Raw genomic sequence first — 18,429 nt, 5'->3', positions numbered from 1 at the left:
TCTACCAAGTAAACTATTATTCTCCCATGATGGACACCTAAATTATTGGCTCTGTTACAAAATATATGGAATAATTGGGAATGGTAATTTAAAAACAGACTCTGAGGGTAAATCAGCTGGTTCTGAATCCAAATTCTGCCGCTTACCAGGTAACACACAGGCAAATGTTCTCTTCACCTGAGAAACTTCATCTACAAAAGAGGTGTTTGACCTCTTAAATTGGGCTAGCGTCAGAACAAAATAATAATATACATAAAGAACTTGGAATGGGAGCCAGAATATGATTTAAAAATATACAAATACGAATGCCTTTATGTGAGCAAGAGCTTTGAGGGGGGAATCCTGGTCAGAACTCCACTCCTATGAAGAACCAAGAAGCATACTGAAGAATTCTTGTCAGACACTACACATTTTATTTACCTTCGTAAGTTTTTGGAGGTAATAAAGCCAAGATGTCATACAGTCTTAACCGGACCATTGCGGCACTAGCTTTCAGGTGGGCTCCGTGGGCCTTAATCACAGAGGGAATGCTGCAGTATCGAAGGTGGAACGGATCAGTCAGCTGTCAGAACAAGCAGCACTTATAAACACTGAACGAGGCCACTTAGCATTGCATTGAAATGCTTCCAGAGTACACTGATAAGCTAATGTTTTCAGTTAGTTTTGAGATCAATAATAATAAAATTAACAGAAACACTTCAGAATACAATGCTTTTTAAACCACAACATTAATACAACTTTTAAATTCACTTTACAAAATACAGTTTAGATGCTTTCTATATGAATTAAGAAGTACAAAAATGCTAACTATATTTACATTGATTAATATACAAAATTCCTGTGAGGACCAGATTTTGAATCATTCAGTATACACATTCCTGTTGGGTGGGCACGGTGGCACATCTGAAATGCCAACACTTGGGAGGCAGACACAGAAGATCCTCAGAGCAAGCTGGCTAGCAAGACTAGCAGCACTGGCAAGGAGCCCTGAGTTCAAGAGAGAGTCCTGGCCTCAGCTCAACATATAAGGTGTAGAGCGACTGAAGAAGGCACCCTACGTCAACCTCTGGCCTCCACACATATGTACATGTGAACATGCATACATACATGCACACACCACAAACACAAGATGTTAACTTCATCCAAACTGTTTACTTACTGTGACATCATGGTCATGGCACATTCGATAGGAGTCATTAATTTCCTAATTGCATCTTCGGTTAAGAGCTCAGGACAATGTGCAACAAAACTCCTCATGGCTAGAGAAAAATTTTTAAAGATTTAGAGAAATCTTCATGAGCCTAAATAAATGCTAAGCATTATAAAGCGGTAAGGACATCTACAGTTCTCTAGTCAGGCAGTGGTGGCGCACGTCTTTAATCCCAGCACTTAGGAGGCAGAGGCAAGTGGATCTCTGTGAGGCTGATGAGAGCCTGGTCTACACAGTCAGTTCCAGGAAACCCTGTCTACAAAAACAAAGCACACCTACAGTTCTCTCTCTCTCTCTCTCTCTCTCTCTCTCTCTCTCTCTCTCTCTCTCTCTCTCTCTCTCTTTTTTTTCCTACAGTTCTCAATTACCGTAAGATGGAAGGTGTGTCGAACCAAAGAAAAGCCAGGAACAACTACAGAGAGAAATCATCCAAAAAGGAATGGAAGATAGAAATGGAGAGAGGAAGCTATGTTAGGAGGTTCTGAGTAGGAATTCAGATGACTACAAAGAAAGCAGGTTGAAGGCTTGATAGGAGTGAACAGATGGTCTATGGAGGAACAGCTATGCCCAAACGCCTCAGATATGCAGGAGCACACTGGCAACCCCGCCCGCCTGACCCTTAAGTGTCTCTCTCCAACTGTAGGGAAGGAAACATTTTTTTTTTTTTTTTATGCTAGGAGAAACCAAAGCAGAACAGAGACCCACAGAAATTCTAGTTCCCAAATAAATAATTTGGAATCTGCTGTATCCACCTTTATGGAATGCTGGGGTTTGAACAAATAGTAACAGCTACACACCAGGGAACAATACCAAGAAAAGTGGTTTCATAATGCAAGGAAAGGTAGCTGCAGTTAGCAGATGAGCTTGTTTCTCTGTGTTGGAGTCTGACGTGTGCTGAAACTACTGGGAATAAAGGAGCACGGGCCCCAGCGCCCGACCTGACATGTCACACTTCTCAGGTCTCGGCTTCATTTGTACTGCGTAATAGCAACATTCCGGCTACTGTTGTGATGCTAGTTTGCTACTAGTAGCAAACTGGACTTATTTATAAAGTTTCTGTAATCTAAGAGTCCACAAATTAAACAACAGATATTAAAATAAAAACTAAAAGTGATTCTTCCATTACTTACAAATATTTTGGTGACAAAAAAAGTCACTAAATAGTAATATAAAAATATTCTGAAAGTGCTTTCCATGTTTTCAGTTCTTACCACATAAAGCTCCAGCACGACCTTCCAGTGTTACCTGCCAGGTAAAAGAATCTCCCCGGGCCTTCTCAGCCTCCAGTTCCTTTAAGGAACGGGGGAACACGTTTCGCCACAACAGCAACATCTTGGGGAGGTGGTAACGAACAACAGACGGTCCTAAGCAGCAAATAAAGAATACAAAACTGCAATGATGATATATACAAAAACAAAAGTCAAAGAAAGCGTTCACTGGGTAAGACGATGCAGGCCTGTAATCCCAGCGCATGGGATGTAGAGGCTGGAAACAAGGCAAGCATCATCACAGGAGTCTGAGGCCAGCCAGGGCTGCCATGAGACCCTGTCTCAACAAATGAAAAGCACCAAAACCAAACGACCAAAGAGAACAACAGAAGCAGAAGAGGACCAGAGTGCTAAAAAGAGCTCTCAACACCTCTGTCATTTCACTCTATCTTTTATGCTTAAAATTAACTTTCCTTTCAGAATGCTTTCATCCATTGGGTAAAATAGTAAGTACCAAAACACAATAAAAATTACTTTAAAAGTGTTGGTATTTTTAGTATCTATGTGTACAAGATGTTATTAAAATTTACCTTGAATACATTAAGAATACTGTGTTCTATAGTATCCATAATATTTGGTGAAAATTTTCCACAAACACATGAGAACATGAACATATACACCTACTCTCACACATATAAGTACATGCCCCTCCATTTGCGGGCAGTGCGTGTTAGCTACATGGAGAAACACAATATTTACATTACTAAGATATTCATTAAAATGAACCAATAACATACTTAACATAAACTTCTGGAAAAAAGCTAGCAATTTTTCTTCAGAAAGCAGGTCAATACAGTGCCCAGGGGACAGACTTCTTAGTGTGCGCACACCCACTATGCGGAGCAAGGGGCGAACTAAGAGGCAGCTCTAGTCATGGCTGTAATACGCACTTCTGTCCCATGCACAAGGCTAGACTTTGCACCTAAGATTTATCACAGCGCTCAGGAAAGTGAAGCAGCACCAGGACCGCAGAAACAGGACTTCTCCACTACTAAAGCCACGACTCCACTCGGGCAGTTTCAATTTCCCCCAGAGTCTCACCCAAGACTCCGCTCGGGCAGTTTCAATTTCCCCAACAGTTTCACCCGAGACTCCGCTCGGGCAGTTTCAATTTCCCCAACAGTCTCACCCGAGACTCCGCTCGGGCAGTTTCAATTTCCCCAACAGTCTCACCCAAGACTCCACTCGGGCAGTTTCAATTTCCCCAACAGTCTCACCCGAGACTCCGCTCGGGCAGTTTCAATTTCCCCCAGAGTCTCACCCAAGACTCCGCTCGGGCAGTTTCAATTTCCCCAACAGTCTCACCCAAGACTCCACTCGGGCAGTTTCAATTTCCCCAACAGTCTCACCCGAGACTCCGCTCGGGCAGTCCCATTTCCCCCCACAGTCTCACTCCTTCAATGACTTTAAACTTGTTAAATAAACCATGACTATTCTTATGGAAAAGGTAAAACTTTAAAAAAGTTTGAACTAAAAAAGTAATTACTGAAAAGAAATATCAACTCCTGAATAATAGATAATACATCTTTATCATTTTTAACCTCATTCAAAGACTAAATACTTTTAAATTAAATCTGTATTAGGGCCACTGACAGCAACAGAGTCAGCCAAGGTGCTTATACCTAAAGTCATGAGTGCTCCAAGCAGAAGCCAGCCAGCTTGGGTGCGCTGCAGAGACAGCCTGCTGTTTTGAGCAGCGGTCCTTAACAGGTCTTCAGCAATACTGACTACCATCTGCAAGAGAAGTCGGTGAATAAGCAATAACAAACAGACAGCTTGTGAATGTTACTAAACCGGCTGTCCTTCCTGCTCTTGCGAGCATATTTCCAGAGCCGCCCGATGGACCGCTACTCTGCTCCGGCACCAATGGCTCCTGATGACCCGAAGTGTGCTGCGTAGAGTAATCGCTGGAGTCATTCTGTCCAGTTTCATCCTGACCCCACCGCAGACTGGCTTTCTAATATGGGCAACTTAACATCTTTGCCTTAGTTCCCACCTTGTAAAACAGGAGTGCCAACCTCACCTTTGCCAGGGTTAAGTATGTCAATACAGGACTGGAACTGGTGCTAGCTAAGGTAACCACTTACGAAACTGTATTATTTACTGGTACTAGCTATTATTCAAGAACTTGTTGAACCACCATGAGGCATCCACCTTCAAGCTAATCTTACAGAGCACATAGACTAGACAGTGAAGATTCAGGGAGAATGAAGGAGAACGTAGCATACGAGTAAATGATAAAATACTATTGAGTAGTGACGGTCGGCAAAGGAAAAACTAACATAGACCAGGTGGTTTTGGTGAGAATTCAGAAAGAAGGTTGAACCTGGACCTGTAAACAAATAAGCTGAAGTTTGATAGAGAGAACAAGAAATTTTCCTGTAAAAAGGCCCAAAGGCTGACAGGGCATGAGAAACATCAGGAGGTTAATCTGAGCAGAACAGAGGGAATTCGGAATGAAGAGGCAGACCACAGATTATGCGCTCCAATTCTCTGTCAACCAGATAGAAGACTGTGTTTTATTCTGCGTATCAGGTAGCCCCTTAGGAACACCAAAGTGAAAAGGTGTGGGGAACACGGGACACCGAAGTTCAAGGAGGAAAAACCAATGAGGAAACAAACTGAAAAGGTGACGAAGTCTCGAACCCTCAAGTAGCAGCTGGACGGAGGTCTCAGACAGAGAAAGAAGAGCGTAAAACTGAAGCCTGTACCTGCCCTGATGTGGGATCCCCTCTGTATGCTGGGAATATCATTGGTTAATAAAGAAACTGTCTTGGGCCTGCACAGAGCAGAATAGAGTCAGGCGGGGAAAACTAAACTGAATGCTGCGAGAAAGAAGGCCGAATCAAGAGAAGCCACGGAGCTGCCACAGGGGACAGACACTAGCCCTAAGCCGGAACCTTGCTGGTAGGCCACAAGCCTCGTGGTAAAATATAAAATAATGGAAATGGGTTAATTCTAGATGTAAGAGCTGGCTAATAATATGCTTAAGTAATTGGCCAAGCAGTGACTTAAATAATAGTTTTCTGTCTGATTATTTCAAGAGTCTGGATGACCAAGAAGCAAACAAACAGCCTCCTTATAACACTGCCCAAGTTAAACTACAAACAATATTTACACACACTTAAGATTCCTAGAGAAGAGGACATTATTATACACTGTAATATGCATATACTAGCAAGTAAAAAAGTAGTATATAGTATGTATGGCAGTAATATGTGCTGTGTATATATGTATGTATTAGTATACTACTAGACTATACAGAGTTGTACTATGATAGTAGCATATATTGTGTGTATATATACTATGTATGATAGCACTATATGCTAGATATATAGCAGTATACTACATAGAAAATATTCTACAGAGTATGTGCTATGATAGTAGTATACACTGGAAAGAAAAGGAGATAATGGCTTATTAAAACAATTTAATTTTTAATTATTTTTAAGTACTAAATATGGCTATAGCTTATTCTCTGCCATTTTAAAACAAGCAATATAATTATTTTATTTTTAAAAACTGAAAAAACACCAGGCACAGTGACACTTAACTATAGTCTAGTTACTCAAGAGGCAGAGACAGGAAGACTGGCACTCAAACAACACACACACACACACACCATCTGTCTCTCTCTCCAAAGTATACTCAAGAACTCAAGAAACTGGTCATCAAAAGAACAAATAATCCAATAAAAAATGGGGTACAGACCTAAACAGAGAACTCTCAACAGAGGAATCTAAAATGGCTGAAAGACACTAAGAAAATGCTCAACATCCTTAGCCATCAGAGAAATGCAAATCAAAACAACTCTGAGATTCCATCTTACACCTGCAAGAATGGCCAAGATCAAAAACACTGATGACAACTTATGCTGGAGAGGATGTGGGGTAAAGAGAACACTCCTGCATTGCTGGTGAGAGTGCAAGCTGGTACAGCCGCTTTGGATATCAGTGTGGCGATTTCTCAAAAAATTAGGAAACAACCTTCCTCAAGACCCAGCAATACAGCTTTTGTGTATATACCCAAAGGATGCTCAATCATACAAGGGCATGTGATCAACTATGTTCATAGCAGCACTATTTGTCATAGCCAGAACCTGGAAACAACCTAAATGCCCCTCACCCAAAGAATGGATAAGAAAAATGTGGTATATTTACATAGTGGAGTACTGGTGTGGGAGAATTGTCTGTATTCTGTCAATCATGTTTTAAATAAACGCTGATTGGCCAGGCAGGAAATATAGGTGGGAAAACCAGACAGGAAGTAGGAATGATATAATGAGAACTGGACAATTCTGGGAAGGAGGAAGTTGGTTCCTCACACCCCTGCTCAGATCACCGAAGCAGCAGGATGTGATCTGCTCCACTGAAAAAAGGTACTGAGCCACATGGCTAACATAGATCAGAAAAATGGGTTAATCAAGATGTGAGAGTTAGCCAGTGAGAGGCTAGAGCTAACGGGCCAATCAGCTTTATAACTTATAGAAATCTATGTGTGATTTTCTCTGGGACTAAACAGCTGGGGGACGGAGCAGGACAGAAAACACAAACAAAACAAGCCTGGCCCCCGTTCATGTTACAGAGTACAGCACAGCAGAAAAAAAAAATAATGACATCTTGAAATTTGTGGGCAAATGGATGGATCTAGAAAACATCATTTTGAGTGAGGTAACCCAGACCCAGAAAGACAAATATAGTATGTACTCACTTATAAATAGCTTTTAAACATAAAGCAAAGAAAAACCAGCCTATAACTCACAATCCCAGAGAACATAAACAATAATGAGAACCCTAAGAGAGACATACATGGATCTAATCTGCATGGGAAGTAGAAAAAGACAAGATCTTTTGCTTGAGTAAATCGGGAGCATGGGGGCCATGGGAGAGGGTAGAAGGTAAAGCAGAGGAAGGGAGCAGAGTGAAGAAAAAATATAACTCAATAAAAACTATATATATATATATATATATATCAGAAATAAATGATTATTACATAGCTGTTTTTCTTCTAAAATAAATTATAACATGATACTATACACAGATAAAACCTATTATTCCTAGGAGGACTAACTATCTAATTTCAGTCAGGTTCTGCTAACTACAGTCCACATTTCCAATTGTCATCTGATTGCCTGGCTCAGCATTAAGGACAGCAGAGCTCCAGCAGGAAGCAGAGCCCATGCCAGCATGCAGACTTCTGTCATACCTTGCCTTTGGCATGAGGAATGCCCAAAGGACACTGATGCACTCCACCCAACAAAGCAGCCATCGCAAAACTGTATCCACTAACAGCTTCAGGTGAAGTCTTCAGGTTGTTGAGCCGTTCTGCACACCTATCTAGAAATGGTGTCACCTGGAAGGGCAATGCCACAGCCACACAACGCAGACACCATGCAGCAGCAAGGCGAGCAGCCATGCTTGGATGAAGAAGCACGGAAGTCACAATCTCCAAAAGTCCTAGAAAGAAAATCCCCAAACATTACTTTCTATTGAAGAAAAATGATTTCAGTATAATATAATAATTAAAATATCAGTCCCTGTAATTTCAGTTCCCTACCTTTGCCAAAAAGCACTTCTGTGATTCATAAATAGTAGAATGCTTTAAAGGAACATATCGTGCAAAGACTATAATTACATCCAGTGAAATATAGAAGTTGAAGTTAGGTATGGTGGTGCCTCATGTCTGTAGCCTCAGCACTTGGGAAGCAGAGGCAGGCAGATCTTTGAGTTTGAGGACATGCTGGTTTACACAGTGAGTTTTATGCCAGTTACAGCTACTTAGATCTGCCTTCAAAAAGTAAATAAGTAAAGTTGCTATGAAGTTATACGAAAGTCTTCAGCAAAGTTTGACCAATTAGAAATATTTCTCACAGCTGATTTGTCTCATGAAACTTTTAATATTTAATTCAATATTCCTATTACTGTGAAGATGAATTTAAATACAACCTGACGATCTGCTAGTCATGATAACAAGTAACTGCGAGTTAAATTCCCATCAGAACTCTATTCTGAAACATTCCAGCAGGCCCTGGAGGTCGCACCTATGGATGCTTCCTGAATAAGAGGAGAAGCGGTGGCACTCAGGCTCTGCACCAGGCTCCCGAGCTCCTGGAGGGCACAGACCATGACGTGCTGGCTCGCTGCAATGTCTGCTGTTCCAGATTTGTTCTCACTGCTTGTATCATTCACTACAGCCTCTGAAACACAAAATCAGGTATTGATGTGAGCGAAATGAGTTGTGACTGTCTTTTAATCTATATGCCTCAGATCCGTTTTATACCAGCTGATTCCTGCATGTTAGAAACTATGCAGTTATTGCTTAGTGGTAAACTCGTGTAACAAAATACTGATTGAGTTCTTAGGGGCAGGGACTCACGTGCAGATTCCCCAGAACAACTTGCTGGAATTAGCTCTGTCCTGTCACGCTTGTTCTCGGGACTACACTCAGGCCATCAAGCTTAGGTGCCAAGCACCTTCAACTGCTGAGCTGTCTTGCCAGCCCTGAACTGACATTAAAATACTATTGAATAGATTAACAACAATACTAAAATACATACTGTATAGGTGTGCTGCTTCCAAGAATACAACTTAGGAGGACAGGAATTCACAATGTTTTGCAAAAGCAGACTCAGATACAGGGATATACCTCATTAGTAAAGCACTTGCCTTTCACGCTTATGGTCTTGAGTTCAATCCCTAACCCCACAGAAATCAAACACAAACCACCAACAAAACAGATTTGGGGGTAAAAGACTTAGGTTCTAATAGCAACAGCGTGTAAGTTCTGTGACAGGCATGCTACTTGATGTTCCTGTTTTGAGTTCCTCATCTGTAAGGGGACTTTGTTACCTGTGTAAAAGGTTCTTGTGTTGACACCCTTAGGCCAACAATGCATGCACAGCACTTAACCTATCCTGCTACAGAACACATCAGTGAGCATAAGTAGCTGTCATTATTGTTATTACTGCTGCTTCAAGTGCTCCAAAATACTGGAGGCCTCACTGTCAAATTACTGACAAGAAAGTAGATTAAAAAGGGAAGTGAGTTTAAATTTACTGAACGCTCCTCCCTGTTTCCACTTACCTTCAAGTCTCTTCCTAAAACCTCTCAGTAGCCACTAGAATTAAAATGTATTTCATGTGAGACAACTAAACATGCCTTGACAAACTACTAATTGAGAGTACAGTCTGGCTCACAAATCCCTGCCTGATATAAACATGTTGCTGCTTAATTCAGTAATTAGGATCGTTAAGGTCAAATAGCTAGACTATAGACATTAATGCCAACCACTTAACACAAGGCTCCTGGCACTGAAACACTTGAAGGAACATGTGACTCTTTCCCCAGTTGTGAATACAGGATAGATTATTACTTAGGTATACCTAAGAACAATACCTTGTTAATTCAAAAACCCTTTCATTAATAATTTTCAGTAGCCGGGCGGTGGTGGCACACGCCTTTAATCCCAGCACTCGGGAGGCAGAGGCAGGCGGATCTCTGTGAGTTCGAGACCAGCCTGGTCTACAAGAGCTAGTTCCAGGACAGGCTCCAAAGCCACAGAGAAACCCTGTCTCGAAACCCCCCCCCCACCAAAAAATAATAATAATTTTCAGTTATCTCTATGCACTTAAAAAGTTTGTTAAGCTATTAAAATGACAAAACAACAACTGAACTGTACATTTACTTTGTTATCATTATAAGACAATTAAATGATTATATATACTGATTATATTTAGTTAGATTCTTATTTTCAAAGACCTCCTGGGGCAATACAATTTGCCTCACTAAAAATTAGTATCTATTTCCAGTGGTGATAAAACTAAACTGTCTTATACAATTTTTAGGTTGCCTTACTTAGGTCTGTGAAGTGCATCACACACCCTACAAAGGCAGGAACTTTGTGCCACTCATTTAAATCTTGTCACTGCTCTTCATGGTTCAGATATTTAATGTTATCTATGAAATGACCCCGTTCTGGAAAGAATTTCTTTCCAGGGCTACAGCTGAGTAGAAAGGGTAAGTTTTAAGTCCTGTAGCACAGGAACATAACTAGGTAGAGACAACCATGTACTACAGATCAGCTAGGAGAGAGGATGTCAAGAGTTTCCCGCAGAGAGGGTTCACGTGTGGTGTGGTGGACAATCCACGTGCCCTGTTCTGAGCGTGACGTGTGAATAATAAACACTAAATTGTCACACTTTCATGGGTTATATAAAATTATATCTAAAGATGATTTCTTAAAATTATTGAACTTTTAAAATATATCATGCAAGGGGCTAACAGTTGTCTGTAATTATTACTAAGTCTTCAGGTTAAGTCTATTAGAGAAGTGAAAGAAAAACAACATTTTTATATAAGACACTTCAAGCAGGGCTGGAGAGATGGCTCAGCGGTTAAGAGCATTGCCTGCTCTTCCAAAGGTCCTGAGTTCAATTCCCAGCAACCACATGGTGGCTCACAACCATCTGTAATGAGGTCTGGTGCCCTCTTCTGGCCTGCAGGCATATACACAGACAGAACATTGTATACATAATAAATAAATAAATAAATATTTTTAAAAAAGAGAGACTTCAAGCAGAAAAATGACAACAGATAATCTCACAAAGATAAAAAACAATACACTAGTGTATTCTGGGAAACTTAAAAGTAGCACAGGCACAAGGAATGAAACCAAGACCCAAACCTTACCAACATGCCACTCATTTTTAAAACTTGGTTTCAATACAATTATGTGCTGCTTTAATATTTTTTTAAAGTACTCAATAAAACTGACTATGAGGAGCTGGGGCAAAGGCTCAGAGGACAAGACTAGTTCCAGCACTCACGTGGTGGCTCACAACCATCTGCATCTCGAGGTCCAGGGTACCTGAGCCCCCTTCTGACCGCCACAGCACCAAGCATGCACATGATGCACATATGTATTTTCACACAAAACATTCCCTCATAAAATGGGTTAATGTAATATAAAATTCATTTTAAAATTACTATGAAAGCCGGGCGGTGGTGGCGCTCGCCTTTAATCCCAGCACTCGGGAGGCAGAGACAGGCGGATCTCTGTGAGTTGGAGGCCAGCCTGGTCTACAAAGGGAGTTCCAGGACAGGCTCCAAAGCTACAGAGAAACCCTGCCTCGAAAAACCAAAAAGAAAAAAAAATTACTATGAAAAACAGTCCCAAAAGATACAAATCAACCAGAGATGTTAGTATTTATAAGAATAAAAACCCTAGCACTTAGAAGACTGAGGGAGGAAAATTGAAAGTTTGAAGTCAGCCTGGGACACATAGTAAGACCCTATCCAAAGACAGAAAGGAAGGAAGCGAGGGAGGGAAGGAGGAAAAGGGGGAGAGAAGAAGGGAGGGGAACGGGGAAGGAGACAAAACTACATGGCTAGGGTCTTCAGCATCACACACGGTGACATTTTCACTTACCCACTGCTTTCATCTGTTTTCCAATAGCCTGGCAGATTTCCTTGGCAGCTGCTATCTGGGCTTTCTCACCCAACAAACTGCCCACAGTAGCTCTCAGGATGAAGGAGACACACCGCCTTGAGTACACAGCATCCACATGTGTTTGTGTTGCTCGGGGATGGGAAACCAGATCAAGCACATGTGATAAAAATGTGGCAAAGCTACGCTCCAGCCACTGACCACCCAATGTTGTCACAAAAACAACATATGCCTATAAACACATTAAGACACAGCCTTAGATTCCTCTGGGCAAATGAACAGAAGCACAGAAAGTGGTTGCAGAAACAATGATAGCAGCATACAAAAAAGTTATACTTGAGATTAAAGCATAGCAAAGTTAAATTTCACATTATTTTAAAAACACTTCTGCCACAGGAATTACTAGTAGGATTTTTGAATGAAACAATTCTTTGTTTTTGTTCTTTCTGTTTATGTGTGAGGCAGGGCCTCATTGTGGAGTCCTAACAGGCCTGGAACTCACTCTGTGGACCAGGTCTGAACTCACAAAGACCCACCTGCCTCTACTAGGACTAAAGGCATGTGCCACCGTTCCTGTACTGAATAAAACAGTTACTGAAAAGAGCCAGGCATGGTATCTCAGGCCTGCAATATCAGCATTGAGGGATCACCTCAAACCCAAGGGCAGTCTGCATCACAGTGAGTTTCAGGCCAGCCTGGACCACAGCGTGAGACACTGTATCAAACTCCAAGTCAAAAAACAACACAGAGTCTCAGATAAAGCCACCCATGAGGAACACAAAGGGGATGTGCTGAAGGTGAAAAGGAAAGCTAAGTCCATTCCGGATCAGTCAGGTAACAATGCGGAACAGAAACTCACATCCCACACAAACACCAAGAGCTGCAGTGCACCTGCTGCGGAGGTCCCCAAGACAAGCCGAAGGCTTCCATCTCACATTTGTTTCAGGGACAAGGCACCATTGGGACAAGGCACCGTTGTGGTGACTTTGACCAGGAGCATGAGCCATGTTATCTTACCAGATGTTATCAGATCAGTAACCACTAGTAATTACTTTGAAATTATAATTCCAAGTCACATTCAATTGTATATCCATCAGAGATTAGTCACTGACAAATCCAATTCAAGCATAAATCAATTATTTTTAGTCAAGAGGTATATGGAGAACATTATAATCTAAATGCCTAAGTTATTAAAGTCTAAATACATCTAAACAAACCAACTTACTTTATTATTTTTAAGGACTTTATTGCTTCTGGTTTCAATTTAATTTTATTTCATGTATTTACTTTTGAGACAAAGTATCCACTGTGGAGCCTAGTCTGGTCTTGAACTAAGGATGGCCTATCTCAGTCTCCGATGCTCACTGTCATCTGAGACAAAACTTACTTTACAACTTATGTGTTGTGAAATAAAATCTGAGGGTTTTAGATGTTTACATACACATAGTAGAAATCAAGAATTTAACTTTTAGTCTGGGGATGTAGCTCAGTGGTAGGGCACTTACTTGCCTAGAATGTATAATGCCCTGAGGTCTAAAACCCAGAAACCCCTCCCCCAAAGAAACAGGAAAGAAAAAAAGAGAATTAATCTTTCTTACATGTATGCAATAAAATCTGGAATCTGAATTAATCCATTCATTGGTTAAATTTTGTTAAAGAAAGCAGACATTAAATTTTCTCATAGGCTGTCATGAAAGTCTTCCGTGAACTGACCTGCACGGAAGTCGTTCACACACACAGTACACACCTGTGTCACTCCGACTCTCACTTCGCGGTTAACAGACCCTCCGACTTTCAACATTTCTCCTCCACTCTTTAGGAAACCTGACCCTCCACGCAGGAATCCTGTGGCCATGAGTTCTAAAACCTCATCAAACGTTGCTCGCTTCACATTCTGACGCATGACTTTATGGAAGACAAGTAAGTTTAAGAGCAAATGAGTTTCTAAAGCAGAATTACTAACATTTCTAATATTCTAGCTTAAGTTTTCAAGTAATGATTTTTAAGAGTATTATAATATAGAAAAGGTCACAGTGTCTTATAAACAAAAGCTTGAATTCATTTTCGAAGCAAAAAAGTGCTAAGAGGAAGAAGCTAGGGAACAAGGCAACTCAGTGAGTCTATGTAGGCAGATTAGGAACAGTTACCATGTGCAGCCCCAATAACAACACCAGGCGCCTGTTCCTGCCATTGCTGACAGTTCTCATTCTCAGATGAGGACACAGACAACTTTTTTCCCCTCCTAAAGATCTAATTCAAATTTTTATTTTTGTGGAAGTGCATGCTTCTTCCTATGTACATGTAGGAACCCACAGAGGACCGAAGAGGGCATCAGATGCCCTGGGACTGGAGTTATAAGTGGTTGTGAGCTGCCCAATATGGGTGCTGGGGAGGAAATCAGGTCTGTGAAAAGAGTTGCAAGTACTTTTAACCACTGAGCTATCTCTCCAGCCCCCAAAAGGACCTACACAGCAGTTACCAATGTATTAAACTCCAGGTATCAAATTGCAGGGAAAGTGTCATGTAGGTTCTTTCATTTGATGAAGAAGCTATCTAACAATTTAAATCTCTTTAAAGTGGCCTCCATGAGCGATAACTAGCTTAGAAGAGAGCGTTTTCTAAACTTTCAAATACCTGCAATAGTCTACTGCAGGGCTAGCCAACAATACCTGTTGCCTGTTTCGGCATCAAGGCTGTAGCCATGACTGTGCCTAGAAGCTTAGACACTGCGACTCGTACCCCGTAGTTTGAGTTTTCCAGGGCCTTAAAGCAGAGGGTAGCTATGTTTTCTAGTTCAGCAGTCCACATGAACACAGCTTCATTCTGTAGTTCCAGAAGGCACTATAATTAAAAACAAGGCAAAAGGTAAGTGATAACTTATGCTCACTCCCAGAAATACACAAAGAACTGGACAAATATATGAACAGTTTTCAAAACTATGTATCAGGCAATGAAGGGAAGTCCTTTAAGAAAAAAATACCCAATTCCTTAAAGTAAGCCAAAATGGAACTAAAGATAGAACAGAAATCAGGGATCTAGAAAACAGAAATACAGTCTTGGGTGACTGGCTTTTTGGTTTTGGGTTTTTCCCCTATGCAACATAGGGAATTGAAGCCGGGCCATGGCCTCATACATGTAATGTAGAACTCACTGCTGAGCTACAGGTCCAGCAAAACCAAAACATAACAGAAATAAAACCTAAGCCACCAATTGATCTGATAAATATCTATCTAATTGATCAAGGAAAAGAAAAAAAGACATAAATTATCAAAATTAGGAAGGAGAGAAATAATAATCACTGCAGATTTACAACTTAATCAAAACTTAATAGATAACCTGAGTAATATATATTCCAAAATTGACTTTGTACTTTAAAATCTTATGCACTGATTAATTCAACCAAATACTTATACAAAAAATAATGCTAATTCAGCCAGGCGGTAGTGGAACATGCCTTTAATCCCAGCACTTGGGAGGCAGAGGCAGGAGGATCTCTGTGAGTTTGAGGCCAGCCTTGTCTACAAGAGCTAGTTCCAGGACAGGCTCCAAAGCTACAGAGAAATCCTGTCTCAAAAAACCAAATAAATAAATAAATAAATGCTAATTCTATATAAACTCTTCCAGAAAATTTAAGAGAACTTTCAATTATTCCATGAAGTCAGTATCTGCTAAGTCCTGAAACTTCATGAAGACATTCTGAGAAGAAAACCATGGGGCTGAAGAGATGCCTCCACGGTAAAGACCACTTATAGAGGATCCAGGTTCAGTTACCAGCACCCCTTCGGTGGTGACAACCATCAGTACCTCCAGTTCCAGGACAGCTGTTCTGCCACAGGTACCAAGCATGCATCTGGTGCACATACATACACACAGGCAAAAACTCTTACATATAAAATAAAAATAAATAAATATTTTTAAAAAAAACACTAACATCCCTCAGGGAAAAAAAATACAAAAATATCAGGCAAACATTTCATCACTCTAATACAATAATATCCAAAAGGCCAGCACTCCTAGTGCTAGGGAGGCTTAGGCATAAAGATCTCAAGTTCAAGGTCATCTAGAATTTCACAGTGAGACACTGCTTCAAATCAAAACTAAACAAATGAAAAGGGTGATACAGCATAACCAAGTAAAGCAATCCTAGAAATACAGCTGGTTAAAATTCTAAAACTAATCAATGTGATCTACATTAGCAGACTAAAGAAGAAAACTCTTATGATCATTTCCATAGATGCTCAAAAAGTAAACACAACTAAAACCGGGGAAATCTGAAGACCAGTGGAGTACATCAATATCAACGTCCAAATTGCTACTACAAAGGGAATGTAGCAAAAGTTATAAGGATCTCTCCATGTTTCTTTTTTTTTTTTTTTTTTTTTTTGGTTTTTCGAGACAGGGTTTCTCTGTGGTTTTGGAGCCTGTCCTGGAACTAGCTCTTGTAGACCAGGCTGGTCTCGAACTCACAGAGATCCGCCTGCCTCTGCCTCCCGAGTGCTGGGATTAAAGGTGTGCGCCACCATTGCCCGGCCTCTCCATGTTTCTTATAGTTGCATATGGGCCCACAATTTTGGAAGATTGTGGACCTTTAGATGAGGCTTAGCTAAAGGAAGAAGGCCACTGTGGAATGGGGTGCTTACAGCAGTTTTCTGTTCTCTCGCTGTTCCCTGCACTACCAAGATATGAACAGCAGGCACACATTAGTCCTATTGCCATCCCCCGATAGACTGTACCCTAAAACCACAAGGCAAGTCCTATTGCCATCCCCCGATAGACTGTACCCTAAAACCACAAGGCAAGTCCTACTACCATCTTCCCATGATAGACTAGACTTTAAAAACCACAAGACAAAAGTTGAAATCTGTCAACTCACAGATTTCAAAGAAATATTCTATCTTAGGTAAAGAATATATAAATCATCTGTAAAGCACTCTCAGAACTCAGTAATGAGAGAAATTTGAAGAAATGGTCACTATTGAAATACATCTTTCTTAATATAAAATATGAATGATAAATACCTAAAAATATGCTTACCATTTGCTATTAGAGAAAGGCATGCTAAGACCATGAGATACTCAGTCACATCTATTAGAATGACTAAAGCAAAAACTGTGATTATCAAATAATGATGAAGACGTGGAAGAACAGAAATCTCTTAACAGTAACAAAAGCAAAAAGGCAGAAATTTAAACCTATACAAACACTTGAAGAAACGAGCAGTTTCTTAAAAAGTTAAACAAATCTTAGCCATTCCAAATAAAACATATTGACTCAAATAAAAGCACAGGCCCACAAAATAATCTGCACACAGATGTTTACAAAAGCTTTTTTTGGTAATAGCCAAAGGTACATAAAGGAATAAGAAAGGTGAAGCATCCATACAATGAAAGGGTACTAAATAATAGAAAGGTATGAATTATGGAAACAGACACACATAAATCTCAAAATATCTGTACTTTCATGAAAGAAGTCACACAGTCACACAAAAGCACATACCACATACTCCCCTTCATATATAGTTCTAGAAGATACAGCTAGCATATTAAAGCAAACCAAAAATGCTCATAATTTAAGAACTTTAGAAGAAAAAATTAACTGTTTAAGAGAAGCACCACAATGGACAACATTATAAACAAGACTGGGCACTCACCTTGGCCACTGCACACCGGACGGCCATCGACCTGTCGGTTAGGAGGGATCGAGCATTCTTGTAAATGTCACGGTGAGAGGAAGCTGCCGCACCCCCCAATCCAGTCAGAACTTTCTGTAGACTCATTAGGATCTCACTTCGCCCTTGAGACTGAACGTGAACGTAAGGCAGACTTTAAAACCACATTTTCAAATGAATCCCATTATTTAATAAGAACACACTAAGATATAACAGCTCCCGGGACCTATTTCCAAATTGTTACAGTGAGGAAAAGCAATGGATTAGGAATTCCACAAAGTACCCGAACTGTAAGACTAAGTATTGACATCATCTGAGAAGTCAGTTCTCCTGGACAGGAAATGAGACTGCAAGCTGAGGACACGGCTTAGAGACAGAGCACTCACCCGGGGTCTGCTATGCCCTGAATTTACTCCCAAGTATACACATAAAAAATTATACCCGAGTCTTGAGCTTAGTCTACATTCTGTTTATCAGACATTAATAAGTGATCTACAGCCAAACTGACACGACAAAACAGAACAATTTCACTTGATATCATCGTCAGTTTTGAATTCTGCGCCCTTCAGAAACAAATGTTAAGTCTTAAACCCCTTTACTCGTGACTATGACTGCAAAGAAGGTAACTGCAGTTGAACACAAAAATGATGTCATATAGAGTAGGTGGTCCACAGCTGGGAAAGAACAGAGTTTCTGGAAACCATTAAATCTAGAAAAGAAGGCGCAGTCCTCCCCTAGAGCCTGTGAAGGAAGGATGACCCTGTGACCTTTGACCCCTGGGTGCCAGAACTGTGAGCAAGAAGCCGCTGCTGTTCTATGATGCACAGTGTACAGCAATG

At 40.7% G+C, this 18,429-nt stretch overlaps 1 protein-coding gene across 2 annotated transcripts in view; it reads right to left on the bottom strand.

Annotated features, from left to right (window-relative positions):
• Heatr5b (HEAT repeat containing 5B) overlaps window positions 1-18,429 on the bottom strand; it is a 77,229-nt gene that overhangs the window by 53,454 nt on the left and 5,346 nt on the right. For both annotated transcript variants that reach the window (XM_057765794.1, XM_057765801.1), the window contains exons 5-14: window positions 17,573-17,722; window positions 14,592-14,763; window positions 13,670-13,827; window positions 11,905-12,154; window positions 8,519-8,674; window positions 7,684-7,934; window positions 4,101-4,212; window positions 2,422-2,574; window positions 1,160-1,259; window positions 421-530 (exon numbers count right to left, since the gene is read on the bottom strand). In XM_057765794.1, the coding sequence (XP_057621777.1) occupies window positions 421-530; window positions 1,160-1,259; window positions 2,422-2,574; window positions 4,101-4,212; window positions 7,684-7,934; window positions 8,519-8,674; window positions 11,905-12,154; window positions 13,670-13,827; window positions 14,592-14,763; window positions 17,573-17,722 (1,612 nt within the window). The remainder of the gene's footprint in view (window positions 1-420; window positions 531-1,159; window positions 1,260-2,421; window positions 2,575-4,100; window positions 4,213-7,683; window positions 7,935-8,518; window positions 8,675-11,904; window positions 12,155-13,669; window positions 13,828-14,591; window positions 14,764-17,572; window positions 17,723-18,429) is intronic.

Source organism: Chionomys nivalis, chromosome 1, assembly GCF_950005125.1.
Source record: "Chionomys nivalis chromosome 1, mChiNiv1.1, whole genome shotgun sequence".
NCBI classification, from domain to species: domain Eukaryota; kingdom Metazoa; phylum Chordata; class Mammalia; order Rodentia; family Cricetidae; genus Chionomys; species Chionomys nivalis.
The sequence above is the reverse complement of the archived record's forward strand: the minus strand, read 5'-3'. Positions and strand labels throughout refer to the sequence as shown.